The following is a 23,835-nucleotide window of genomic DNA, read 5'->3' on the forward strand; positions in this document are numbered from 1 at the left end:
GAAAGTTGAATACATTAGATGGGTTTAAATAATGGAGGCCTTTGGAAGTCCAGCAGTTTAGACCAGTGGTCTCCAAAGAGGGTTTTGTAAGAGGAATCAGTGGCATACAAAAAAGTGGTTTCACAGGATGCCTGGGTGGCTCCAGTTGACTAAACATCTGACTTCTGATTTTGGCCCAGGTTATGATCACATGTTTTGTGGGATTGAACCCCGTGTCAGGCTCTATGCTGATGGTGCAGAGCTTGCTTGGGATTGTCTCTCCATCTCTCTCTGCCCCTCCGTGGCTCCCAGGCATGCTCTCTCTCTCAAAATAAATAAACATAAAAAAAAAATATGGTATCAGAACTTAAGAAACATTTAGCAATAATAACAACAATAGCTAACATTTCTGTAGTTCAAACTATATACCAGCTACTATTCTAAGTGCTTTAGTATGTTTTATAATGTACACAACATATTGTATTTATAATGTACACAACATAATGTACTACATAGAATGTATATGTAATTTATAAATAAATAAACCAATGCAGTGTGCAAGCAAATGTGTTTGGAAAGATTGGTTTAATATTACAGTAATTTAAATATTACAGTAAGAAACCAATATAGGTTTTTGAGCAAAGGAATATAATGAATAAAGGATATTACTCTCCTAATGGTGTTCATAATATGTGGAAGAAAATAGGCTGGAGCCAAACAACTTATATTTACTTATTGAGCACCTATTAGTGCAAAGCACTGTGACAGGTACTTACTCATATATTAATTTTCATGTCAACCCTCTAAAATGTAATCTCCCTGAGGCCAGGCACTTTGTCTTTTTTACTGTGCTAGTTACAGTTTAGAATAGTGCTTGGTCCATAATTTTTGGAGAAAAAAAACCCAAATAATTAGATGAGGTTACTGTAATATCACCTCAGGGATTTTGAAGTAATAACAAATGAAAGCATCTGTTACTCATAGAGAGCTTAACATGTGCTAGATAATGTTCTAAATACTTTATATACATTACTCTAATCCTCATAACAACCATTTGAGGCATTATTAATTCCTTGGCTGCAGTCATTTTTCACAATTTAGTAACTGTCCTTTGTCCAGTGTCCTCATTTCCTTCCTTACTCATCATTTTAATCATTCCCTTTTATAAATTCTCAACTTCCCAGTGCATCTGCCTGTGGCATTAAAAAAAACAAAAAAACAAAAAAAAAAAAAACCAAGCTTACCACATATTTCTTGCTTACCCCTGAGCAGTAGAGAACTGAACTAGGGAAAACTCCAAACTGACTTATTTTAAATTCATGAATACAAACATCAAGTAGATTTTCAGTACTACATTTTTTCAAAGAAATTTGCTTTCCCTTTCTCTGTAATGATTATTTACCATTGCCAATCTCCTAAAACTTCTAACATGTGCTTCTCTCTCATTCTCAACTTAACCTAGAAATCAGCAGTGTCAGGGGCATGGGGTGGCTCATTCGGTTGAGCATCTGACTCTCCATCTTGGCTCAGGTCATGACCCCAGGGTCGAGGGATCGAGCCTCATGTTGGGGCTCACACTCAGCATGGAGCCTGCTTGGGATTCTCTCTCTTTCCCTCTGCACCTTTCCCCTATTCTCTATCTCTCAAATAAAAAAAAAAAATAAAAAGGAATTAGATGAGAACAATCTTTTTCTCCACCATAAAAATCTAATAGCTGAGCTGCAATAATTTGCAACTTTCCTTCCTGTTAAAGTGGATGAGCTCCTTTCGTTTTGATCTGAGGCTAGTTCCTTTGCTTTGCAATCCATCCCATTCTCAATTACCTGTGCATTTCCTCCCCTGAATCATTAATGTTTCCCCTCTACCAGCTCATTTCCATCAGTGTGTAAATATGTTATAATAGCTCATATTAAAAAAAAAAATCCTTCCTTGTCCTCATGTTCTAGTCCTTTTTTCCCCATATCTCCTCAGAAGAATCATCGATACTCTTTTTCCCACTCCCTTGCCTTTCATTCTCTCTTGCCCTCTCCAGTAGACTGTCCTCCCCACTGCAATAAAATTGCTCTTATTAAGGCCATTCAGAACCAACATCTTCTAGATCTGTGGTCCTCTGTCCCCATCCTACTTTACTTTTCAACATTTGACAGTTAACTCTTACCTCTATCAATCACTCTCTTCGTTTGGCTCCTACCATTTCCTTTTTTTTTTTTTTTCCCCCTTCCCTTACTGGACTGCTTTTCATTCTCCTTTGCTGGCTTTTCAGGCAAATCACTTAACCTCTCCGAGCCTGAGTTTCCTCGTCTGTAATCTGACAGTAAAAATTGTATTAAATAAGACAATACCTACTAAGCACATAGAACAATGCCTGGCATCGGGTAACAGCTTTGTAAGTTTTGCTGTTACTATGACAGTTATTGTTGTGTGTCTGATCTGCAGTGTTTGTTTTAACCTTTCAGATGCATGGTTTCAGACGGTTTTCAGTAAGCTAGGTTTGTTTTAACCTTTTTAGTGTGGTTTCAGATGCTATTCAGTAAGCTAGGCTTTTTGTGTAATTTCATGCTTTTGCATAGGGAAAAACCATGGTTTCTGGGCAGAGTGCCACTGAGGGTCTGGTGCAGAAAATAGACACAGACTTACTTATTTACTTTCCTTCCTCCCTTTCCTTCCTTCCTTCCTTCCTTCCTTCCTTCCTTCCTTCCTTCCTTCCTTCCTGCCCAATACAGAGCCCAACTTGGGGCTTGAATTGACTTTTTTTTCCTCCAAACACAGATTTTCTAAAGCAATTTCTATTTGTTTCTTTTAGCTTTCCCCAAGTTTACAAAGCACTAGTGCGCTTGGTAAGCAGTTTGTTGATTGGAGCAGACGTTTATCAGCACTTTAGACCTTTCAGTTGTTTTTTTACTTACTCCCTGAACATTAGGTAACTTGCTCTAAAACTGCCCTAATGAGTTTCAAGGCACTTGAAAATTGACATGTATCCAAAGGAGTTTTACACTTCTGCCAAATGAGGAATAGTTAACAGAACCTAGGATGTGTAACCTGGAGAAGACTTAGTAGAGATATCGTTGCTACACTTAGGTGTAGAAGAGGGATTAGATTTGTCCTTTGTCATTCCAGAGGAACATAGGGATCACCGCTACTGGGAAGCAGCCACTGATCTCCCATGTGGTGGAACTTGCTCACTATTGGATGGAATGAGTACGGTCTGCCATGGGAAGTGGTGTTTCCCAGCCTGGCAGATGTTCGGGCTAAGGCCACGTAGTCTCCTTGCACATATAGACTGGGTGGAGAAGATGTAAAGCACTGATGCAGGAACTTTGAGGATCAAGAACTTGAGTGTATGAAAAAGAAATAGTGAGAGGTTTGACAAATCACTATTAACCTTTCCAAAGTTCAGAAATCTTTTCTCAAACACTCCTTTTGTCATTACTTTTGATGATTTTCAGTAGTTTTATATTAAGTCTGAACTGTACGCTTTTTTAAAAAAATATTCTATACGAACAGTCCTCTACCTCCAGCATATATCATCAACTTTATTTTTCATTCATCATCAGTTTCAGAGTCTGTTCCAGGTAAATCTTCTGTTACCTGCACTAGGCTTATTCATTTCCATCTCTACATTGTTGTATGTGTTACATGTTTCACATGGAAATCTGTTGTTACTCCTCTTTAAAACCTTTCTCAAAATAGTTTATTGCTCAGTAGGAAAAACCGACAAATAACCCAATTAAAACATGGGCAAAGAAAATATACGGAAGGCCAACAGGTACATGAAAAGGTACTCAACATTACTAGTCATCAGGGAAATGCAAATTAAAACCACAGTAAGCTATGACCTCACACCTGTTATAATCACCATCATCAAAAAGACAAGAGATAACACGTGTTAGCGAGGATGTGGAGAAAAGTGAGCCCTTGTGCACTGCTGTTGGGATTGTAAAGCAGTGCAGCCACTATGGAAAGCAGCATGGAGATTCCTCAAAAAATTAAAAATAACAACTGTACAATCCAGCAATTCCACTTCTGCTAATATATATTCAAGGGGAGTGAAAACACTAAGTCAAAAAGATATCTGCATTCTCATGTTTATTGCAGCATTATTTACAGTAGCCGAGACGTGGGAACAACCTAAGTGTCCATTAGGGGATGAACAGATAAATAGGTTGTAGTGTGTATATGTGTGTGTGTATATGTATATATCTATACATATACACACACACATATATATACATATATACATATATACATATGTATATATATGTATATGTATATATATGTGTATATATATACATACATATATATACACATATATACACATATATATGTGTATATATACACACATATATATACACACATATATATACACGTATATATACATACACATATATATACATATATATATGCATATACATATATATACATATACATATATATACATATACATATATATATACACATATATGTATACACACACATATATATACACACATATATATACACATATATATACATACACACACACACACATATATATATATACATACACACACACACACACACACACACACACACACACACTGGAATATTATTCAGCCATAAAAAATGAGGAAATCCTACCATCTGCTCCAACATGGATCCACCCTAAAGGCATTATCCTAAAGTGAAATAAGTCAGACAGAGAAAGACATATACTGTGTGATCTCACTTATATGTGGAATTAAAAAAAAAAACCCAAACTCGTAGAAAAAGAGCTCAGACTTGTGGTGGCCAGAGGTGAAGGGTTGCGGGAGTGAGGATTGGAGGAAGGTGGTCAGAGGGTACAAGCCTACCATTATAATGTAAAAAAGTACTCGGGATGTAATGTACAACATGGTGACTTTAGCTAATGCTGCTGTAAGATACATAGAAAATTTAAGGGAGTTCATGCTAAGAGTTCTCAATGCAAGGAGAAAATTGTTTTTTTCTTCTTTCATTTTTATTGGATCTCTATGAGTTGGTGGATGCCAGCTGAACCTAGTGTAATCATTTCATTTTATATATATATACATATATACATATATATATATATATATATATATATATATATATATATATCAAACCATCATGCCATATGCCTTGAACTTACACAGGGCTGTATGTCAGTTCATTCTCAGTAAAACTGGAAAAAAAAAAGGCCCCCCAAACCTACTTTATCCAGGAATACTTCCTCATAATTATCTGATTTATTGCTCCCTTCCTTGCATTCTCTCAGTGCCTTTCACTGTGGAGGTTTCTACTCTCTTAATTTTTAACTGTTTAATTTTTTTAATGTGACTTAAATATTGTATCACAATATATTGTATATTGTATCCCATAGGGCAGGGAGTTTATAGTTGACCTTTGAACAATGCAGTAGTTAGGGGCACTGACCCCCTCCCCTCCCCATGCAGTAAAAAATTCATGTATAACTTTTGACTCCCCCCAAACTTAATCACCAATAGCCAACTGTTTACCAGAAGCCTCACTGGTAATGTAAAGAACTGATTACCATATTTTGTATGTTTTATGTGTATGTATTATATGTTGTGTTTTTACAATAAAGTAAGCAAGAGAAAAGAAAATGCTATTAAAGAAAATCATAAGGAAGGGAAAATACATTTATAGTACTGTGCTATATTTATCAAAAAAAAAAAAAATCCTCATATAAGTGGACCCATGCAGTTAAAACCCATGTTGTTCAAGGATCAACTGTACTTTCTAATTTTTATATATTTCCTTAAGACGTATGGATTTTTTGTTGCAGCTGTTTGTGTTTATTATTGCTGTGGGCACTTACATTATAACTTTTAGTTTAAAAGTTCATTTTAAACTTAAGTATTTGGAAGTACTGATAGCAAAATAATGTTACAAGTTTCTAGGAAAAGAGGTTATTCATACTCACTTTTATATTAACGTTTGCCACTTTTTTATACTCTGGGGTTTTCTTTAAGGTTCTTCTATTACTGCGAGAGCCGTAGCTGTGTTTCATGGCCCGCCTCGTCGCCAGCTTCATCATTCACTCATACCTCATGGGAAAGGTGGGCGTTCTTCAGTCAGTGGGGTTGTGGCCACTGTGTTTGGAGCAACGGGATTCTTGGGCCGATATGTTGTCAACCGCCTTGGTAAGTAAAGTTCCTTGAGTTCAGTATGCTCAGTGACACGTATTAGGGTTGCCTAATGAAAACCATGAACCATGTTTCTTTTCAATTTAACAGTGTTACAGATTACTTGTATCTTGGATTTATGTAATTTTGATCTGCTGTATGTTAGGAAGCATTATCACTCTTCCTCTGTAGGGTGTTGAAACAGGAATAGGGGTCTCTGAAAAGTTATGGCATCTCTAGCAGGGCAAAATATGTTTTTGTGAAACATGATTTCCATTTACTTGTCATGCTGTAATTTAAATATTTACCACCTCACTGTTGTATAAAGTATTCATATTATGTTAGTATTGATCCTTGTTTCAATCCGTTCTTTTTTAGGACGTATGGGGTCACAGGTGATCATACCCTATCGGTGTGAAGCATATGACACCATGCACCTTCGTCCCATGGGTGACCTGGGTCAGATTATCTTTCTGGTAAGAGTCTGTGTGACTGATTGCTGATTACTGGAGTTGACTGATGTAAAGTACTGAGGTCATTTTTAGGAGAGAGAGGCAGTATAATAAAGCAGCAGTTTCATCTCAGAGTGAACCAAGGGCATCCTCCATTTACCTCATTCTTATAAACTCTTATCTAGCAGTTGGCAAATGTCATTTTCTGTAAAAAGCCAGTTGGTAAATATTTTAGCCTTTGTAGGTCATAGGGTCTTTGTCATGATTACTCAGCTCTCCCCTTTTGCCTGAAAGTAGCCATAGATAAAATATAAATGAATGGGAGTGACTGTGTTCTAATAAAAGTGTATTTACAAAGTTAGACTATAGGCTAGATTTGCCCATGGGTCATAATTTGCTGATCCCTGCTCTAGGCCCCTGCCATCCAGTATGGTAGCCATTAGCCACATGTGGCCACTGAACACTTGAAATGTGGCCAATCTTAATTCAGATGTGATGTAAGTATAAAATACAATCAAATTTCAACGACATAGCACAAAGAAAATAATATAAGTCATGAATAATTTTTTACACTTACTAAATATTAAAATAATATAAGGGGTATATTTGGTTAAATAAAGTATATTATTAAAATGAATTTCGCCTGTTTCATTTTACTCTTTAAGAAAAAAGTTTTTAAAATATTTATTTATTTATTTTGAGAGAGAGAGACAGAGAGACAGAGAGAACATGTGTGTGCTTGGGGGGAGAGGCAGAGAGAGGGAGTGAGAGAATCCCAAGCAGGCCCTGAGCTGTCTGCGCAGAGCCTGAATAGGGGCTTGAACCCACGAACTGAACCATGAGATCATGACCTGAACCGAAACCAAGAGTTGGATGCTTAGGCAACTGAGCCAGCCAGGTGCCCCTAAAATTAAAAAAAAAAAAAAAAAAATTTAATGTTGATTTACTTTTGAAAGGGAGAGAGAGACAGAGACAGAGTGTGAGTGGAGGAGAGGCATAGAGAGAAAGAGACACACACACAGAATCCAAAGCACTCTCCAGGCTCTGAGCTGTCAGCATAGAGCCCAACGTGGGCCTCAAACTCACAGACCGTGAGATCGTGACCTGAGCCAAAGTTGGGATGCTTAACCAACTGAGCCACCCAGGTGCTCCTCATTTTACTATTTTAGATGTGACTAGTGGAGAGGTATCTGGGTGGCTCAATTGGTTAATCATTCACCTCTTGATTTCGGCTCAGGTCATGATTTCCAGGTCATGAGAGCCCCGCATCGGGCCCCTGTGCTGGGAATGGAGCCTGCTTAAGATATTCTCTCTCTCTCTCTCTCTCTCTCTCTCTCTCACTCTCTCTCTCTCAAAAAAAAAAAAAATTAATAACAATAAATGTGAGAGTAGAAAATTCAGAATTGCCTATGTGCCTTATGTTATATTTCTGTTGGACAGTGCTTCCGTAGACTGAAAATCACACATACGGTGTTTTGTGACTTGCTTCCTTGGCACAGACTTAGCTTAGAACACTGCTTGCTGTGCCTTCCCTGTTGTTACTCTTTAATCTGAAGGTTCTTTCTTTGGGCCAGTGGTTGCCTATGGGGCGAGGGAGGGGATACAGGGTAGGGGAGACCCTTCAGTGCTGTGATTAGAAATGTGTGGGCCTTTATGGTTGCCACAATGACTGGTGATCATGCTGATTTATTAGCTAGGGACCAGGGATGCTAAGTAGCATACAGTGCCCAAGGCAGTCCCTTTCCACAAAGAGCTCTGTTGCCCCAATGTCTACATTTACCCTATTGAGAAACACTCTGGATGCTTCCTCTCCTATTCTTCTGCCTAAATTTTCCTGTGTTTATCATCCTGTATGGAGTTGAGCTCTTCCATTTACATACTTTCCCCTCTTTTTTTTTTTTATTATTTTTTTTATTTAAAAAAAATTTTTTTTTTCCCCCAACGTTTATTTATTTTTGGGACAGAGAGAGACAGAGCATGAATGGGGGAGGGGCAGAGAGAGAGGGAGACACAGAATCGGAAACAGGCTCCAGGCTCTGAGCCATCAGCCCAGAGCCTGATGCGGGGCTCGAACTCACGGACCGCGAGATCGTGACCTGGCTGAAGTCGGACGCTTAACCGACTGCGCCACCCAGGCGCCCCCCCTCTTTTTTTTTTTAATTAATATAATTTATTGTCCTCAGTTCTCAGTATTTAAGAGTCTCTTATGGTTTGCCTCCCTCCCTCTCTCTTTTTTTTCCCCTTCCCTTCCCCCATGGTCTTCTGTTAAGTTTCTCAAAATCCACTTTCCCCTCTTAAAAAATATTTGGTAAACATCCTTAAGATCTCTGATACATTCATTCAGAGCATTTGTGATCTCTCTTACATTTTTACTTTTAATAGCTTTTCATTTATTCTTTACTGAAAGTTCACAAGCTAAGTATAATACTATACTGGAAATTTCTTGTTTCTATAAAGTGTTTTTCTTTTCTAAAATCTTAATCTTCATGGTGTTACAGTTACAGGAGCTTAGCTTTTCTCCTGTTTCTTTGTGACTTGAGATTATGGGTCGCCTTGTCAGTCCTCAGAATTAAAGTATTTCGCAAATAATAGGTGAACACTTTGACTGGCTTACACATGCAGAGTCATTGGAATTGAGCCATATGATGTATATTCCGTTTTTACCACAGGTATTTAAGCTTTGATGAGTAAGACCACAGGGAGCTCTCAGTCTTAAAAGAGAGTATGGAGACTAAACATATAACTTTGAATATTAATAATGTTTACAAAAGGTAAAGTACAGGAAAGGTAAAACAGGGGAGACTTCACTGTTGTTTATTTTTGAGAAGGATGGACCATACTGGGTGTGGAGCCCTGATTTCCCTGCTTTGGTCTCCATTGGAAACTTCTGTCTTAATGGTCACTTGGTTTGCTAACCTGAGTGCGCTCCCTGGGCCTCATCCCTGGGAATTTGGTTTCCTTTTAGTTCTCTCTCCAGGCATCCCTCTTGGGCCTTTCATGCAGTTATGCACCAATCTCTTCCACTGTGAATCTTCTTGGATTCTTTTTCTTCTCCCTTTGCCATCTTTTCTAAAAAAGTTTCAGCTCTGTATGTGTAGAACTGCTGTTTTTGTTGGGTATGTCAAACACCGTGCAGCAGATTTTATGTCTCTTTTACATAATCTTCATAACAAACACATGAGGTAGGTTGTATTTTCAAATTTTTTATTTTTTATTTTCAAATTTTACATGGAGGTTGGAGAATTTGTACAGTTTATAAAAAGGCAAATGGAATTTGCATTCCTGTCTGACTCCACAGCTATTACTCTACACTTCTCTTGTCCCCCCCGCCCCCCACACTTCTTCGCTTATAACTAGTTCCTCCTTCTGAGAGCTTCATCTTTTGCTCTGGAATCGGATTTCTGTAGCCATGGCTCTCTTTTCTAAATTGCACAGGGATGTTAGTGCACCCCCTCCTGCTCACTTCCCCCCTCACCTCCCTCCCCACTCACTCTTACGTACACCTTAGCATTTGACCCTAAGAAACTTCTTACTGCTTATTATTTCCCATTCAAATGCTTAAAAAATCCAATTTCATTTTAATGTAGAAAATGCTGTACCTTTGCTAGGGGTTATTTCATCCCTGGTTTCTATTTTGGACCCGAATCGTCAGTCTGACTATAGTCTGAATCACTCAGAACTTTAGTTCTACACGAAAATCTGCCATGGGCCCAGCCTGCACTTTGGGGCAGGTCACACCTCCCCAAGTGTGCTTGACATGTCTTTGAAGTAGAAATGACTAGATCTGGGATTGTGAAGAGGAAAGAGTTAAAAAGAAATAAGAAAATAGTCACGAAGGCTCCCATTTTAACATTAGCCTTTAGGAGATAGTCCTCCTGTCTTTAGTCTGTAACTGGTTGCCACCAAAAGGGAAAGTCCATTTTCTTTCCAAATAATCCTTGGTCTTTGGCTGTGTTTCAGGAAGGGAGATTTGGTAACTAGAATCCCTTACAAACTTGCTGGGGACAGTTGGGTGGCCAAAAATGGATATGCCCCACTAGAAATGAATATTGTCTTTTCCAATTCTGTCATTTCATTACCTGAATGAAATAGATGTTCTTTGACCTATTTGTCTCCAGGAGAGCTAGAGAATCAGCAAGGAGTTCAGACCTCATGACCGTTTTTGTTGTAATAAATGGAGCCTATATAAAATGGTACTAAATTCTGACTATATCAGATGGCCTATTTTGAAACGTGCCAGGGGAGACCCCTTATGTTTTCATCTGACCGGCTACTGTTTTTCTAGGAATGGAATGGCAAGGACAAAGATTCTATCCGAAGAGCAGTGAAGCACAGCAATGTGGTCATTAATCTTGTTGGGCGAGAATGGGAAACCAAGTAAGTCTTTGGCTTGATTTTTCTTTTTCTTTTTTTAAAATTCAAATTCAAGTTAGTTAACATACAGTGTAGTATTGGTTTCAGGGGCAGAATTTAGTGATTCATCACTTCCATACAACACCCAGTGCTCATCCCGACAAGTGCCCTTCTTAATGTCCTTCATCCATTTAGTCTATCCCCCACACCGCCTCCCCTCCAGCCACCCTCAGTTTGTTCTCTGTATTTAAGAGTCTTTTACAGTTTATCTCCCTGTTTTTATCTTATTTTTTCTTCTCTTCCCCATGTTCATTTGTTTTATTTCTTAAATTCCACACATGAGTGAAATCATACAATATTTATTTTTCTCTGACTGATTTATTTCATTTAGCATAATATATACTCCAGTTTCATCCACGTTGCTGCAAATGGCAAGATTTCATTGTTTTTGATTGTCAAGTAATATTCCATTGTGTGTGTGTGTGTGTGTGTGTGTGTGTGTACACACACACACATGCACACACCCTCTTTATTCATCAGTTGATGGACACATGAGCTCTTTCTGAATTTGGCTGTTGTTGATAGTGTTGCTATAAACATTGGGGTGCATGTGCCCCTTTGAATCAGCATTTTTGTATCCTTTGGATAAATACTTCGTAGTGAGTTGCTGGGTCGTAGGCTAATTCTATTTTTAATTTTTTGAGGAACCTCTATACTGTTTTCCAGAGTGGCCACTTTGCATTCCCACTTGCAGTGTAAGAGGGTGCCCCTTTCTCCACATCGTCGCCAACATCTGTTGTTTCCTGAGTTGTTAATGTTAGCCGTCTGACAGGGATGAGGCAGTAATTATGGTTTTGATTTGTATTTCCCTGATGATGAGCAAGGTTGAGCATTTTTTCATGTGTCTGTTAGCCATCTGGATGTCTCTTGTTTTTTCTTTGCATGTGATGACTTAAGTTTCAGTAGACATTCACTGGGTACCTTCTACTGTCAGGCATTATAGTTGTCACATTTTTTATTAGTCCATCATTAAGCATTAATATTGAACACCCGTTTATATACCCAATAACACCCTTTCAAGAGGTTTAGTCGGCGGTAAGTCTGGTATGTAAGCAATGTGATATGTTACCCATAAAAAGCTAATAGAGATTGTGTTAGTATGGTTGGTGTCATCAACTTGACGGAACCACCGGTTGTTCATGAATTACCGATGCTGTGTTTGGATTTGTCCAGCTGGGATGGATTAGGTAGGAGGATTTTGCCTATCCTGCTGTTCGTCAAACTGAACATTGGTTTTTCTTGTGTAAACAGTGTTCTAGATCTGTTCACACTGTTAAAGATAACATGAATATTGGTTTGAACAGTTCTTTTTACCTTTTGTGTGGGTTGTTCATCAACAAATAGTGTTTTAATCTCACAGTTCCGCAACACTTTGTTCACACCATTTTCTTAATATTTATTAAGTTTGATTATCTATGTCTGCCTTAGCACATATTTTTAAGTTCTTTGATTACTTACAGGGTCTTTTTTGACTTTATATCTCCTGTAGTGACTTATAGCAGTGCCTTGTACAGAGTAAGTATTAATCTTATTATGTAATGTTAACGTTATTGTATTAAATTGGTGACTGATTTTTTAGTTTCTTTTTTTTTCCCTGAGGGAAAAGGATAAGAAGGCCCAAGCATAAGAAGTGGTTCCTGTTTAGCTCCCAACACTTCCCCCCTCCCTACCCAACCACTGCAGCCAGATACCCTTAAAGGGTCTCAGCCTTGGGATTCCTTGAGGACAGAGAATATTATGTGTGCTGATTTATAACTTATGGTGAGGTTTAAATTATTTACAGTAATGACAGTGAGCAGTAAAGTTAAATACACACATATATACTATATACATATATATATATTTTTTCTTACATATATATTTTGATTTTGGGTTAAATCATTGCCATTTAAACATTTAACTATTATGAGGGTGCCTGGATGGCTCAGTTGGTTGAATGTCTGATTCCTGATTTCAGCTCAGGTCATGATCTTAGGGTCATGGGATCTAGCCCCATGTTGGGTTCCATGCTAGGTATGGAGTCTGTTTGAGATTCATATTCTCTCTCTCTCTCTCTCTCTCTCGCCCCCTCTCCCTCTCTCTCTCTCCCTCTCTCTCTCCCTCTCTCTCTCCCTCCCTCCCTCTCCTCCTCTCCCCCCCCACTCTCCCTCCTTCTGCCCTTCCCTCACTCATTCTCTCTCTCTCTCTCTCTCTCACACACACACACACAAATTAAAAATAAATAAATAATAAAAGTTTAACTGTTATGAATTCCAGCAATAGTATGGAAAACCAGTTTATCACAGAAAACTTTGAAATCCTGAGTCAAGTGTTCTTAACTGATCCTCCTTTTTTCTTTCTTTCAGAAACTTTGATTTTGAGGATGTTTTTGTGAAGATTCCCCAAGCAATTGCTCAAGTGTCCAAGGAAGCTGGAGTTGAAAAATTCATTCATGTTTCACATCTGAATGCTGATATTAAAAGCTCTTCTAGATATCTGAGAAATAAGGTAAGTGACAAGTTGACCTGGGAAGTGGTTCACAGAGCCAGAGTTTCTTGGCCCCTTTGAAACATGAGTTAAGTGAGAAGGGTTTCTCACTGACATTTCCAGAATTAAAAGGGGCTTCTGATTCTCTGTATCCAGAACTAGATTGACGTGTGTGATATGTGTGTGTTGTGTTCTGACAATTTGGTTAAGTGCCCTCTGTTTGCAGGGAACTATGGTAAGGGGCTTCAGAGAAAGACAGAGCATTATTACCTGTTCTCAGAGTTCTTTGACAATGGCTCCAGCTTTTTGACCCACTGCATTTTTTTATTGAACAAATTATTTATTAAGTACCTACTGCATGCTGCATATTGAATTAGGCGGTAGGCATACGGTAGTGAATAAAACGGACTTGGTCTTAGCCCATATCTCATTTCTAGTCCATTGAGGAAAATAACTCCAGTTGTGCCTGGTGTTGCAAAGTAGAGAGCTGTGCCATAAGAGCGAACTGTGCCATAAGAGCATATAATGGGGGAGAGAGGACATCTATCAGTCAGGTGCATTTAATTGCTAGCATCCGAAAACCCAATGTTAAAGGCCCCATGTTTCTGAAAAATCCAGCAATTGGGATAGGGAAGCTTAGCCACATTGGTGCCCAGGTACATCAGGGTTTCAGCTTTGTTTCTCTGTGATTCTTTCACCTCTTTCTTTTTGTGTAAGCTCTGTTTCTGTAAGAAACAGAGCTGGCTAGCAGCACATCTGAGCCTCACCATTTTCATACTGCATGGATGAAGGAGAATGGGTGTGTGCACTCTGTGCCTGCCTCTCCCCTGGCATTCACAGAATCCTCTGAATCCATGGTTATTTGGAAGGGCAGCGGCTGGGACTGGAGTCAGTGGTGGGGGAGAGAGAAGACTCCAAGATGCCCAGCCCTGTAGCTTACACCACTGGACAGATGGTGGTGCTGTTGAATAAGATGAGAAACACTTGAGAAGGACAAGGCTTTTGGACAGTGGTTCTTAGTTGTAGCTGCTCATTAGAATCACTGAGGAAATTTTGAAAAATCCTGATGCCCAGGCTTCACCCTGGCCAATGAAAATAGAATCTCTGGGGATAGACCATGGGTATTTGGTATTTTTTAAGTCTCCCTAGAGAGTTCCACTGTGCAGCAAAGATTGAGATAGAATATTTACAGAGAAGGAAGAGGATGATCTAGTTTTGTACTCAGGTCGCATTTCAGGTATGTGTCAGTCATCCAAGTCACAATGGTGAATGGGGTTTATGATCCTAGAGCTCAGAAATGAGGTCTGGTTTGGAGATACAAAACCAGTTAATTGAAGCAATGTTTGGGAATAAGATTGCCTAGTGAGGAAGCATAGATTGAGAGAACTTTGGACGGGCCCAGAGGAGTACCAGTGATTAGTGTGCTCTGGTAGACAAGGAGACACCTGTAAAAACCCAAACAAGTAAAAAGACTGAGAAGGAGTAGATGTGGTGAGGGCGGGAAACCAGGAGAGTACAAGGTCATGGAAGCCAAGGGAAGACCGTCGCAAGGAGAGAGTAGTTGCTTACGAACGCCATTGAGAAGCTAAGGGAGGTGAGAACTAGAAAGTCACCTTGGATCTGCGGACATGGAAGTCATCTGTGATCTGACCAAGAATGGTTTGGGCGCAGGTGTTAGGGCAGAATCCAGAGCACAGGTGAGCAGAGAGTGAGCAGGAGCTGAGGCAGTGGGGATTGGAAGGGCAGGCAGCATGTGTAAGTGGTTTGGTAAGAGGATGGAGGGAGGCAGGCAGCTGGAGGAGCATATGGAGTTGGGAATCTTTGTCTTTTTTTTTCTTTTCTTTTCTTTTTTCTTTTCTTTTTTCTTTTCTTTTCTTTTCTTTTCTTCTCTTCTCTTCTCTTCTCTTCTCTTTTCCTTTCTTTCTTTCTTTCTTTCTTTCTTTCTTTCTTTCTTTCTTTCTTTCTTTCAAGGCCTTGACATTGTTTAAGTGCTGGTGAGAAGGTTCTGGTTAAGAGACTGAGGATAAAGGAGAGAGTCAATTGGGCAGGTTCCTGAGGAAGGGCAAGTGAGCCCTGGAGCATGGGAGGCAGGGCCATTTCCCTGTGTGGTAAGAAAGGAGGAGAATTGTAGGTTTTGTGGTGGGAACTTGAGGTGGTTTTTGTCTGCCGCTGTATTTTCTTTGAATTAGAAGGTGAAGTTGGTTACTGGAAGGAAGAAAAAAGTAAGGGAGGAATCTGAATAGGATAGAGAGTGTTTGAAACTGTCATGAGAGAATACCTAATTAGAAGAAAGCACTACTTGTGGGAAATGTTGAAGATGCAGTTAAAATGGGTGACAAGAGTGTATAGTGGTACCAGTTTATGATTTTTTAAAATTCAGGTGTCATTAACATACATTACATTACTTTTGGGCATATAACATAATGATTCGACATAAGTATATATTGAGAGATGATCTCCACAATAAGTCTGGTTAACATCACCACACATATTCAAAGATTTTTTATCTCAAGATGAGAACTTTTAAGATCTACTCTTTGATTAGCAACTTTGAAATAGTATTTTCCTTACCTATAGTTGCCATGCTTTATGTTACATCCCGAGACTTATTTATTTTGTAACTCCCAAGTTTGTTCCTTTCACTTACACCTTGTACCTTCACTCATTTCACCCACCCTTATCCCCTGCCTCTGGCCATCTGTTCTTTGTATCTAAGAGTTTGGTGGCTTTTTGTTTGTTTTTTGTTTTTTTTTATTCCATGTATAAGTGAGATCATATGGTATTTGTCTTTCTCTATTTTGCTTAGCATAATGTCCTCAAGGTCCATCCATATTGTTGCAAATGGCAAGGTTTCCTTTTTTAATGGCTGAGTAAAATATTCTGTGTGTGTGTGTGTGTGTGTGTGTGTGTTTGTGTGTATGTGTGTGTGTGTGTGTATCACATTTTTTTCATCCATCATCCCCCGATGGACACTTGGGTTGCTTCCATGTCTTGGCTGTTGTAAATAATGCTGCAGTAAACATGGGGATGCAGATATTTTTTCAACTTAGTATTTTCATTTCCTTTGGACATATTAGCAGAAGTGGCATCACTGGATCATATGGTAGTTGTATTTTTTAATTTTTGAGGAACCCCCGTGCTGTTTTCCACGGTGGCTGCACCAATTTACATTCCCACCAATAGTGCACAAGGGCCCCCTTTTCTCCACATCCTCACTAACATTTGTTATTTCTTGTCTTTTTGATAATCGCCATGCTAATAGGTGTGAGGCGATACCTATTTGTGGTTTTGATTTGTATTTCCCTGATGATTAGTGATTCTGGGCACCTTTTTATACATGTTGGCCATCTGTATGTCTTCTTTGGAAAAATGTCTATTCAGATCTTCTTCCCATTTTTTAATCAAATTGGGGTGGTTTTATTTTTTATTGAGTTGTCCGATTATGATTTATTTTCCTCCATCTCTGAAGGCAGGAGGAGTGCATGGCTCAAAGGAGGCTAACAGGGTTCTTTCAGAATTGGGATTTTGCCTGGTGGGTGGAGTCAAGACAAAGGGACAAGGTAATTTACAATATTGGTAAGAGAGTGATTAAAAAGTTGGGCCATGGAATCTAATCTGAGGCAGGTTAGGAGGGCTTGATGAGTAGGAAAGCAGCATCAGAGGGCTAGAACGCCTGAGAATTCAGGTGAAGACCAGATATCTCAGGAAGAGATGAATGAAGCACCTGGAGGTATGGGAGGTTGCCATCTGAGAGCAGGATGTCTTCATTTAGTGTTTCAGAAGACAGGCACTTGTAGTTGTTGATATGGACTGTGGCCTGAACGAGTTGAGAGGGGCAGAAGTGGAGAGAAGAGGAGGTCATTGGAATTGAGAAGCTCAAGAAACTGAGAGGTTCAAGCCTACCTAGACATATAGGTCACTCACAGGAGTCATGCAGGTGGAGAGGAAGGCTGGACTCGGTGCTGATACCTGCATTGAAAGAGGCCTTGTCTAGGAGGAGATAGATGATAGGCAAGGGTGTTGAGGTTCGGGAGGTTCCTGGCCCCTCCCCAACTCCTCTGGGTATGTATGTGTGCTGCCACTTCCATATCGTGGCCTCCCACCACGCTATCCTTTCTCTGGCAGGCTGCTAGATTGTTGACACAAACTAGAGGACCTGTAAGTAGAAAGAAAAATGGAAGCTAGAAAAGTTCTACTCTGATTTTTCTCCTTTCTTCTTCAGCCTAAGCTTCCCTAGAATAAATACGGGAAGGAACCCAACAAGAGCCATATGAGGCAGGGCATTTTTGTGTATTATTTAAAAACAAAAATTCTGGGTAACTGACCTTTATGAATCATACCGTAATCTGCAGAAACTGACCTTTGAAATACCAGTAACGTCCTAATAGTAGAAGGAATTCGAGCTTCGTTCTCTCCTCTCAGAACTCTGCTTTGTTTGGTTGCTTGTTTAGGCTGTTGGAGAGAAGGAAGTGAGAGATGCCTTTCCAGAAGCCATTATCATAAAGCCTTCGGACATCTTTGGAAGAGAAGATAGATTCCTCAATCATTTTGCAAGTATGTATGCTTGTGTTCTGTCCTAGTCATAGAAAAGAGGATACGAGTTAACCAGGTTGAGGTGAAGCATAAGCTAACAGTGTTCTCTGATTTGACAGACTAAGGTGTATTTTCTCTCCCCCAGTTGCTTTTTTTCTCCCCAGAGGTCCTATTTGCCTAGTGTGATCTTCGTTACAGCCTGTGAAAAGAGCACCTTAGATTCACAGAAAGGTCGTGGGAGTTCTGTGAGGGTGGCAAGTCCACAAGAGGCAGCTTCCTTATCTGTTGCAATGGAGATGATAATGTCTGCCTCAGGACTGGCGTGTTACTGGAATGCAGTAGCCCCTGTCACAGCACCTGGCCCACAGTACCTGCTTAAATGTTGGCCTTACTTATTTTTCTTATGAAGCCCCTGTTTCCTAATTACTTTCTCACATTAGTCCACATTCAGTCAAGTCACTTAGATGTTGATCTGAAAGACAGAGAGGTAGCGTCATATTTTGTCAGGTGCGTGTAATAGGTCTTCCTTGTAAATAGCCATTTCTGTGGAATGGGATTAGGGATTAATAAATATTAATTTGGCCATTGGTAAACTGGAAGTAGTTGGTATGTAAACTGCTTTCATGAGCTGGGCATCATGTTATGCTTACTCTCAGGGTTTTTGTTTGTTTAATAATTAGACTTGTCTAGGCAAAGGAAATCAGTCTCCTTGACTAAGTGATGAGGTTTTGAGATTCTACAGGAAAAAAATGATTTCCCTGTACATTTGCAGGAGTGGCAGGGGAGAATACATTTTTTTATTTATTATTTATTTTGAGAGAGAGGGAGAGAGAGCACGTGTGTGAGCGGGGGAGGGGCAGAGAGAGAGGGAGAGAGAGAGAGAGAGAGAGAGAGAGGGAGAGAGGGAGAGAGAGAGAGAACCCCAAGTAGGCTCCGTGCTGTCAGCACAGAGCCCAGTGTGGGACTCAGATTCACAAACCGTGAGATCATGACCTAGGCCAAATCAAGAGTCAGTTGCTTAACCAGTTGAGCCACCCAGGCACCCTTGGGGGGAGAATATATTTTTAAAGTCTGTGATAAGAACCCAGCTTTAGTTTCTGATTCTATCAAATTACCAGGTACCTGTCAATTTATTCACTTATATATTAGGAGACGATTCTGCCTCTCCTAGGGAGTAGTAGGATGGTTAGTGAGGTACAGTTTTATCATTAGCTTTCTATTTCTCCTCATTAGCTATTTATATTATTTCTTTCAGTTTTCTTTGTCCTTTGTCCATGTATGTTTGGCTTTTTTTGAGAGGTGTTTTTCTTACTAATTTGTCTAGACTCTTTGTATATTAAGGGTACACATCTTTGGTTATATTTGCTACAGTTTTTTTATTGGCATGTTTACTTGAGTTATTTTAAAATTAAATAGACTTTATTTATTATTATTTTTTTAATGTTTTATTTATTCTTGAGAGAGAGAGAGAGACAGAGCATGAGTGAGGGAGGGGCAAAGAGAGAGAGGGACACAGAATCTGAAGCAGACTGCAGGCTCTGAGCTGTCAACACAGAGCCCCACGTGGAACTGGAACTCACAAGCCGTGAGATCATGACGTGAACTGAATGAAGTCAGATGCTCAACTGACTGAGCCACCCAGGCGCCCCGCCCCATTTGATTTTTTTTAGAGTAGTTTTAGGTCTGCAGAAAAGTTGAGTGGAAAGCACAGGTTCCCATATATTCTTTAATCCCTCAGTCTTTCCCCACACTTTTCTCTATTATTAACATTTGGCATTAGTGTATAGTATGTTTGTTACAATTGATGAGCCAATATTGATACATTATTATTAACTCAAGTCCATAATTTACATTAGGATTCATTCTTTATGTTGTACATTCTGTGTATTTTGACAAATGTATGATAACATCTACCATTAGAGTATCATAGAGAATAATTTCATTGCCTTAAAAATCTGTGTTCAGGGTGTGCCTGGGTGGCTCAGTCAGGTAAACATCTGACTTTCGCTCAGGTCAGGATCTCAGGATTCGTGAGTTCAAGCCCTGCATCAGGCTCTGTGCTGACAGCTCAGAGCCTGGAGCCTACTTCGGTTCTCTCTCTTCCTCTCTGCTGCTCCCCCGCTCACATTCTGTCTGTTTGTCTCTCTCTCACTCACTCAAAATATAAAACATTAAAAAGAGTTTCCTTCATGTCTTTTCATGGCTGAGAGCTTATTTCTTTTTATGGCTAAATAATATTCAATATAATATTCAATTGTATGGATGGACCACAGTTCATTTATCCAATTTAGATATTTTTATCATGTGTTTTTGTGTGTTTTTTCCTCCTGATTGCTCATGTCGTTTCACATTCTGCATTAATTTCCAATTTAAAAAATTGTGGTAAAATACACATATAAAATTTACCATTTGCTTTGGACTGAATTATGTCCTTGTCTTCCCTCCTCTCCCCAGATTCTTCTTGAAGCACTAACTTCTAATGTGATTGTATTTGGAGATAGGGCTTTTTAGGAGGTAATTAATGTTAAATAAAGAAATAAGGGTGGGGTCCTTGGTGGCCTTAAGAGAAGAGGAGCTCTCTCCCTGCACATGTGCACTGAGGAAAGGCTGAGGGTGAACATAGCTGGCTGACTGCAAGCCAGGAAGACAGTTCTCACCAGGAGCCAAATCAGTTGACACCTTGATCCTGGACTTTGCAGCCTCCAGAGCTGCAAGGAGATACATTTCTCTTGTTTAAGCCAGCCTGTTACGGTATTTTGTGATGGCTGCCTGAGCTGACTTCTAAGTGTACAGTTCAGTACTGTTAATGTGTATGCACGCTGCAGCTATTCTGTGCAGCTCCTTTCTTCTTGTAGAACTGAAACTCTGTCCAGTAAACACCTTCCTGTTCCCTCCTTCCCCCAGCCCCTGGCAAGCACCATTCTGCTTTCTGCCCCTCTGAATTTGACTGCTCTAGGTATCTCGTATATGTGGAATCACACACCATTTTTTGTCATTGGTTAATTTCATTTAGTATAATGTCCTCATTTATTATGTTTCCTTCCTTTTTTTAAAAATGTTTATTTGTGTGTGTGTGTGAGAGAGAGAGAGAGAGAGAGAGAGCACACGCATGCGCAAGTGGGGGAAGGGCAGGGTGAGGGAGAGACAGAGTCCCAAGCAGGCTCTGTGCTGTCAGTGCAGAGCTGGATGTGGTACTCGAACTCAGGAACCGTGAGACCATGACTGGAGCCGAAACCAAGAGTTGGACCGTTAACCAATTGAGCCACCCAGGTGCCCGGTGGACTTTCTTCCCTTTTTAAGGCTGAGTAATATTCCACCATATACACACACCACATTTTGCTTATCCGTTCATCTGTCAGTGGATGCTTAGGTTGCTTCCACCTTTTGGCTATTGTGAATAATGCTGCTATTAACACAGATATACAAATCTCTCTTTGAGACCCTGCTTTCAGTTCTTTGGGGGATATACCCGAAGTAGAATTGTTGGATCATATGGTAGTTCTATTTTTAATTTTTTGAGGAGTTACATACTATTTTCCATAGTGGTTTTTCCAGTTTACACTTTCACCAACAGTGCAGAGCCCAGGGTGCGAATTTTTCTGTATCCTCACCAGCACTTTTATTTTCTGTTTTTTGGTTAGTAGCCATCCTAATGAGGGTAAGGTAATAGCTCATGATTTTGATTTGCATTTCTGCAATGATTAGTGATGTTGAACTTTTTTTTTTTTTTCATGTGTTAGCCCTTTGTGTATCTTATTTGGAAAAACGTCTGTTCATATCCTTTGCTTATTTTTCAATTGGGTTGTTTTTTGTTATGGTTGAATCATAAGAGCTCTTTATATATTCTGGGTAGTAACACCTACCAGATATATGACTTAAAAATATTTTCTCCCACTCTGCAGGCTGCCTTTTCACTCTCTCCTTCAGTGCACAGAAGCTTTTAATTTTGATGTAGTCCAGTTTATTTGCTTTTCCTTTGTTGCCTATGTTTTAGTATCATAGTCAAGAAATCATTGCTGAGTCCAGTGTCATGAAGCTTTCTCCCATATTTCCTTAGGGATTTTGTAGTTTTAGCTCTTATGTTTAAGTCTTTGATCCATCTTGAGTTCATTTTTGTGTATGATGGAAGGTAAGGATCCAACTTCATTCTTTTATACGTGGATATTCAGTTCTCCCAGCATCATTTGTTGAAAACGCTGTCATTTCCCTGTTGAACGGTTTTGGTTCCATGTCCAAAAAATTCATTTGACCATACATATAAAGGTTATTTGTATCTGTTCTATTCCACTGGTTTATATGTCTATCTTTATGCCACTGTTTTGATCTCTGATAACTATAGCTTTGTAGTAAGTTTTGAAATCAAGAGATATGAGACCTCCAACTTTTTTTTCTCAAGATAGTTTTGACTAAACAGTAACATGAAAAGATGCTCAACATTATTCCTCATCAGGGAAATACAAATCAAAACCACACTGAGATACCACCTCATGCCAGTCAGAGTGGCTAAAATGAACAAATCAGGAGAATATAGATGCTGGAGAGGATGTGGAGAAACAGGAACCCTCTTGCACTGTGGTGGGAATGCAAACTGGTGCAGCTGCTCTGGATAACAGTGTGGAGGTTCCTCAAAAAATTAAAAATAGATCTATCCTATGACCCGGCAATAGCACTGCTAGCAATTTACCCAAGGGATACAGGAATGCTGATGCATAGGGGCACTTGTACCCCAATGTTTATAGCAGCACTTTCAACAATTGCCAAATTATGGAAAGAGCCTAAATGTCCATCAACTGATGAATGGATAAAGAAATTGTGGTATATATACACAATGGAATACTACGTGGCAATGAGAAAGAATGAAATCTGGCCATTTGTATCAACGTGGATGGAACTGGAGAGTGTTATGCTAAGTGAAATAAGTCAGGCAGAGAAAGACAGGTACCATATGTTTTTATTATTATGTGGATCCTGAGAAACTTAACAGAAGACCATGGGGGAGGGGAAAGAAAAAAAAAAAGTTAGAGATGGAGGGAGCCAAACCATAAGAGACTCTTAAAAACTGAGAATAAGCTGAGGGTTGATGGAGGGTGGGAGGGAGGGGAAAGTGGGTGATGGACATTGAGGAGGGCACCTTTTGGGATGAGCACTGGGTGTTGTATGGAAACCAATTTGACAATAAATTTCATTTAAAAAAATACCAAAACAAAAAGATAGTTTTGGCTATTTGGGGTCTCTGAAGATTCCATATGAATTTTAAGGTGTAGTTTTGTGTACTTTGCAGAATACACCATTGGGATTTTGACAGGGACTGCATTAGCTCTGTAGATTCTGTGGGTAGTTTGATATCTTAACAGTATTGTCTTCCACGTGAGATGTGTTTCTATTTGTTTGTGACTTACTAATTTCTTTCAGCAGTGTTTTCTAGTATTCAGCGTGCAAGTCTTTAGCCAACTTGATTAAGTTTATTCTTGAGTGTTGTATTCTTTTTGATGGTCTTATAAATAATGTCTACCTTAAAATTTTTTTATAAGGTTTTTTTTTTATCTTTACATTTAATCTACTTTGGTTTATGGTAAGAGATGAGGCTTTTCTCCCTCCCTTTCTTTTTCCCCAATTAGTAGAGTAATTGTCTCAGCACCATGTAGTATAAATAATGTTTCCATTTCTCACATATTTGTGGTAATGCATTCATCATTTACTAAATTCCCATACTAAAAACCCAGGGTCTTTTTCTGGGTTTCCTATGTTGTGCCGCTGATCTATTGATTCCTATGTGCCTCCTTAGTATGGGGTGCAGTTTAGACTCCAGTCTTGGGAGTGGCCATGCATCAAGTGGCCAAGCCATTTGACCACTTTCCCTTGCTGTCTAT

The 23,835-nt window shown here is 39.3% G+C and overlaps 1 protein-coding gene across 1 annotated transcript in view; it reads left to right on the plus strand.

Moving 5' to 3' along the window:
• Nucleotides 1-23,835, plus strand: part of NDUFA9 (NADH:ubiquinone oxidoreductase subunit A9) — a 37,584-nt gene that overhangs the window by 1,870 nt on the left and 11,879 nt on the right. Inside the window, exons 2-6 of the mRNA XM_047066759.1 lie at nt 5,949-6,119; nt 6,480-6,577; nt 10,839-10,930; nt 13,312-13,453; nt 17,884-17,986. Coding sequence (XP_046922715.1) covers nt 5,949-6,119; nt 6,480-6,577; nt 10,839-10,930; nt 13,312-13,453; nt 17,884-17,986 — 606 coding nt within the window. The remainder of the gene's footprint in view (nt 1-5,948; nt 6,120-6,479; nt 6,578-10,838; nt 10,931-13,311; nt 13,454-17,883; nt 17,987-23,835) is intronic.

This window comes from Lynx rufus, unplaced genomic scaffold (assembly GCF_022079265.1).
Source record: "Lynx rufus isolate CCGP_SWC_20201006 ecotype Redwood Valley unplaced genomic scaffold, mLynRuf1.p SCAF_7, whole genome shotgun sequence".
NCBI lineage: Eukaryota > Metazoa > Chordata > Mammalia > Carnivora > Felidae > Lynx > Lynx rufus.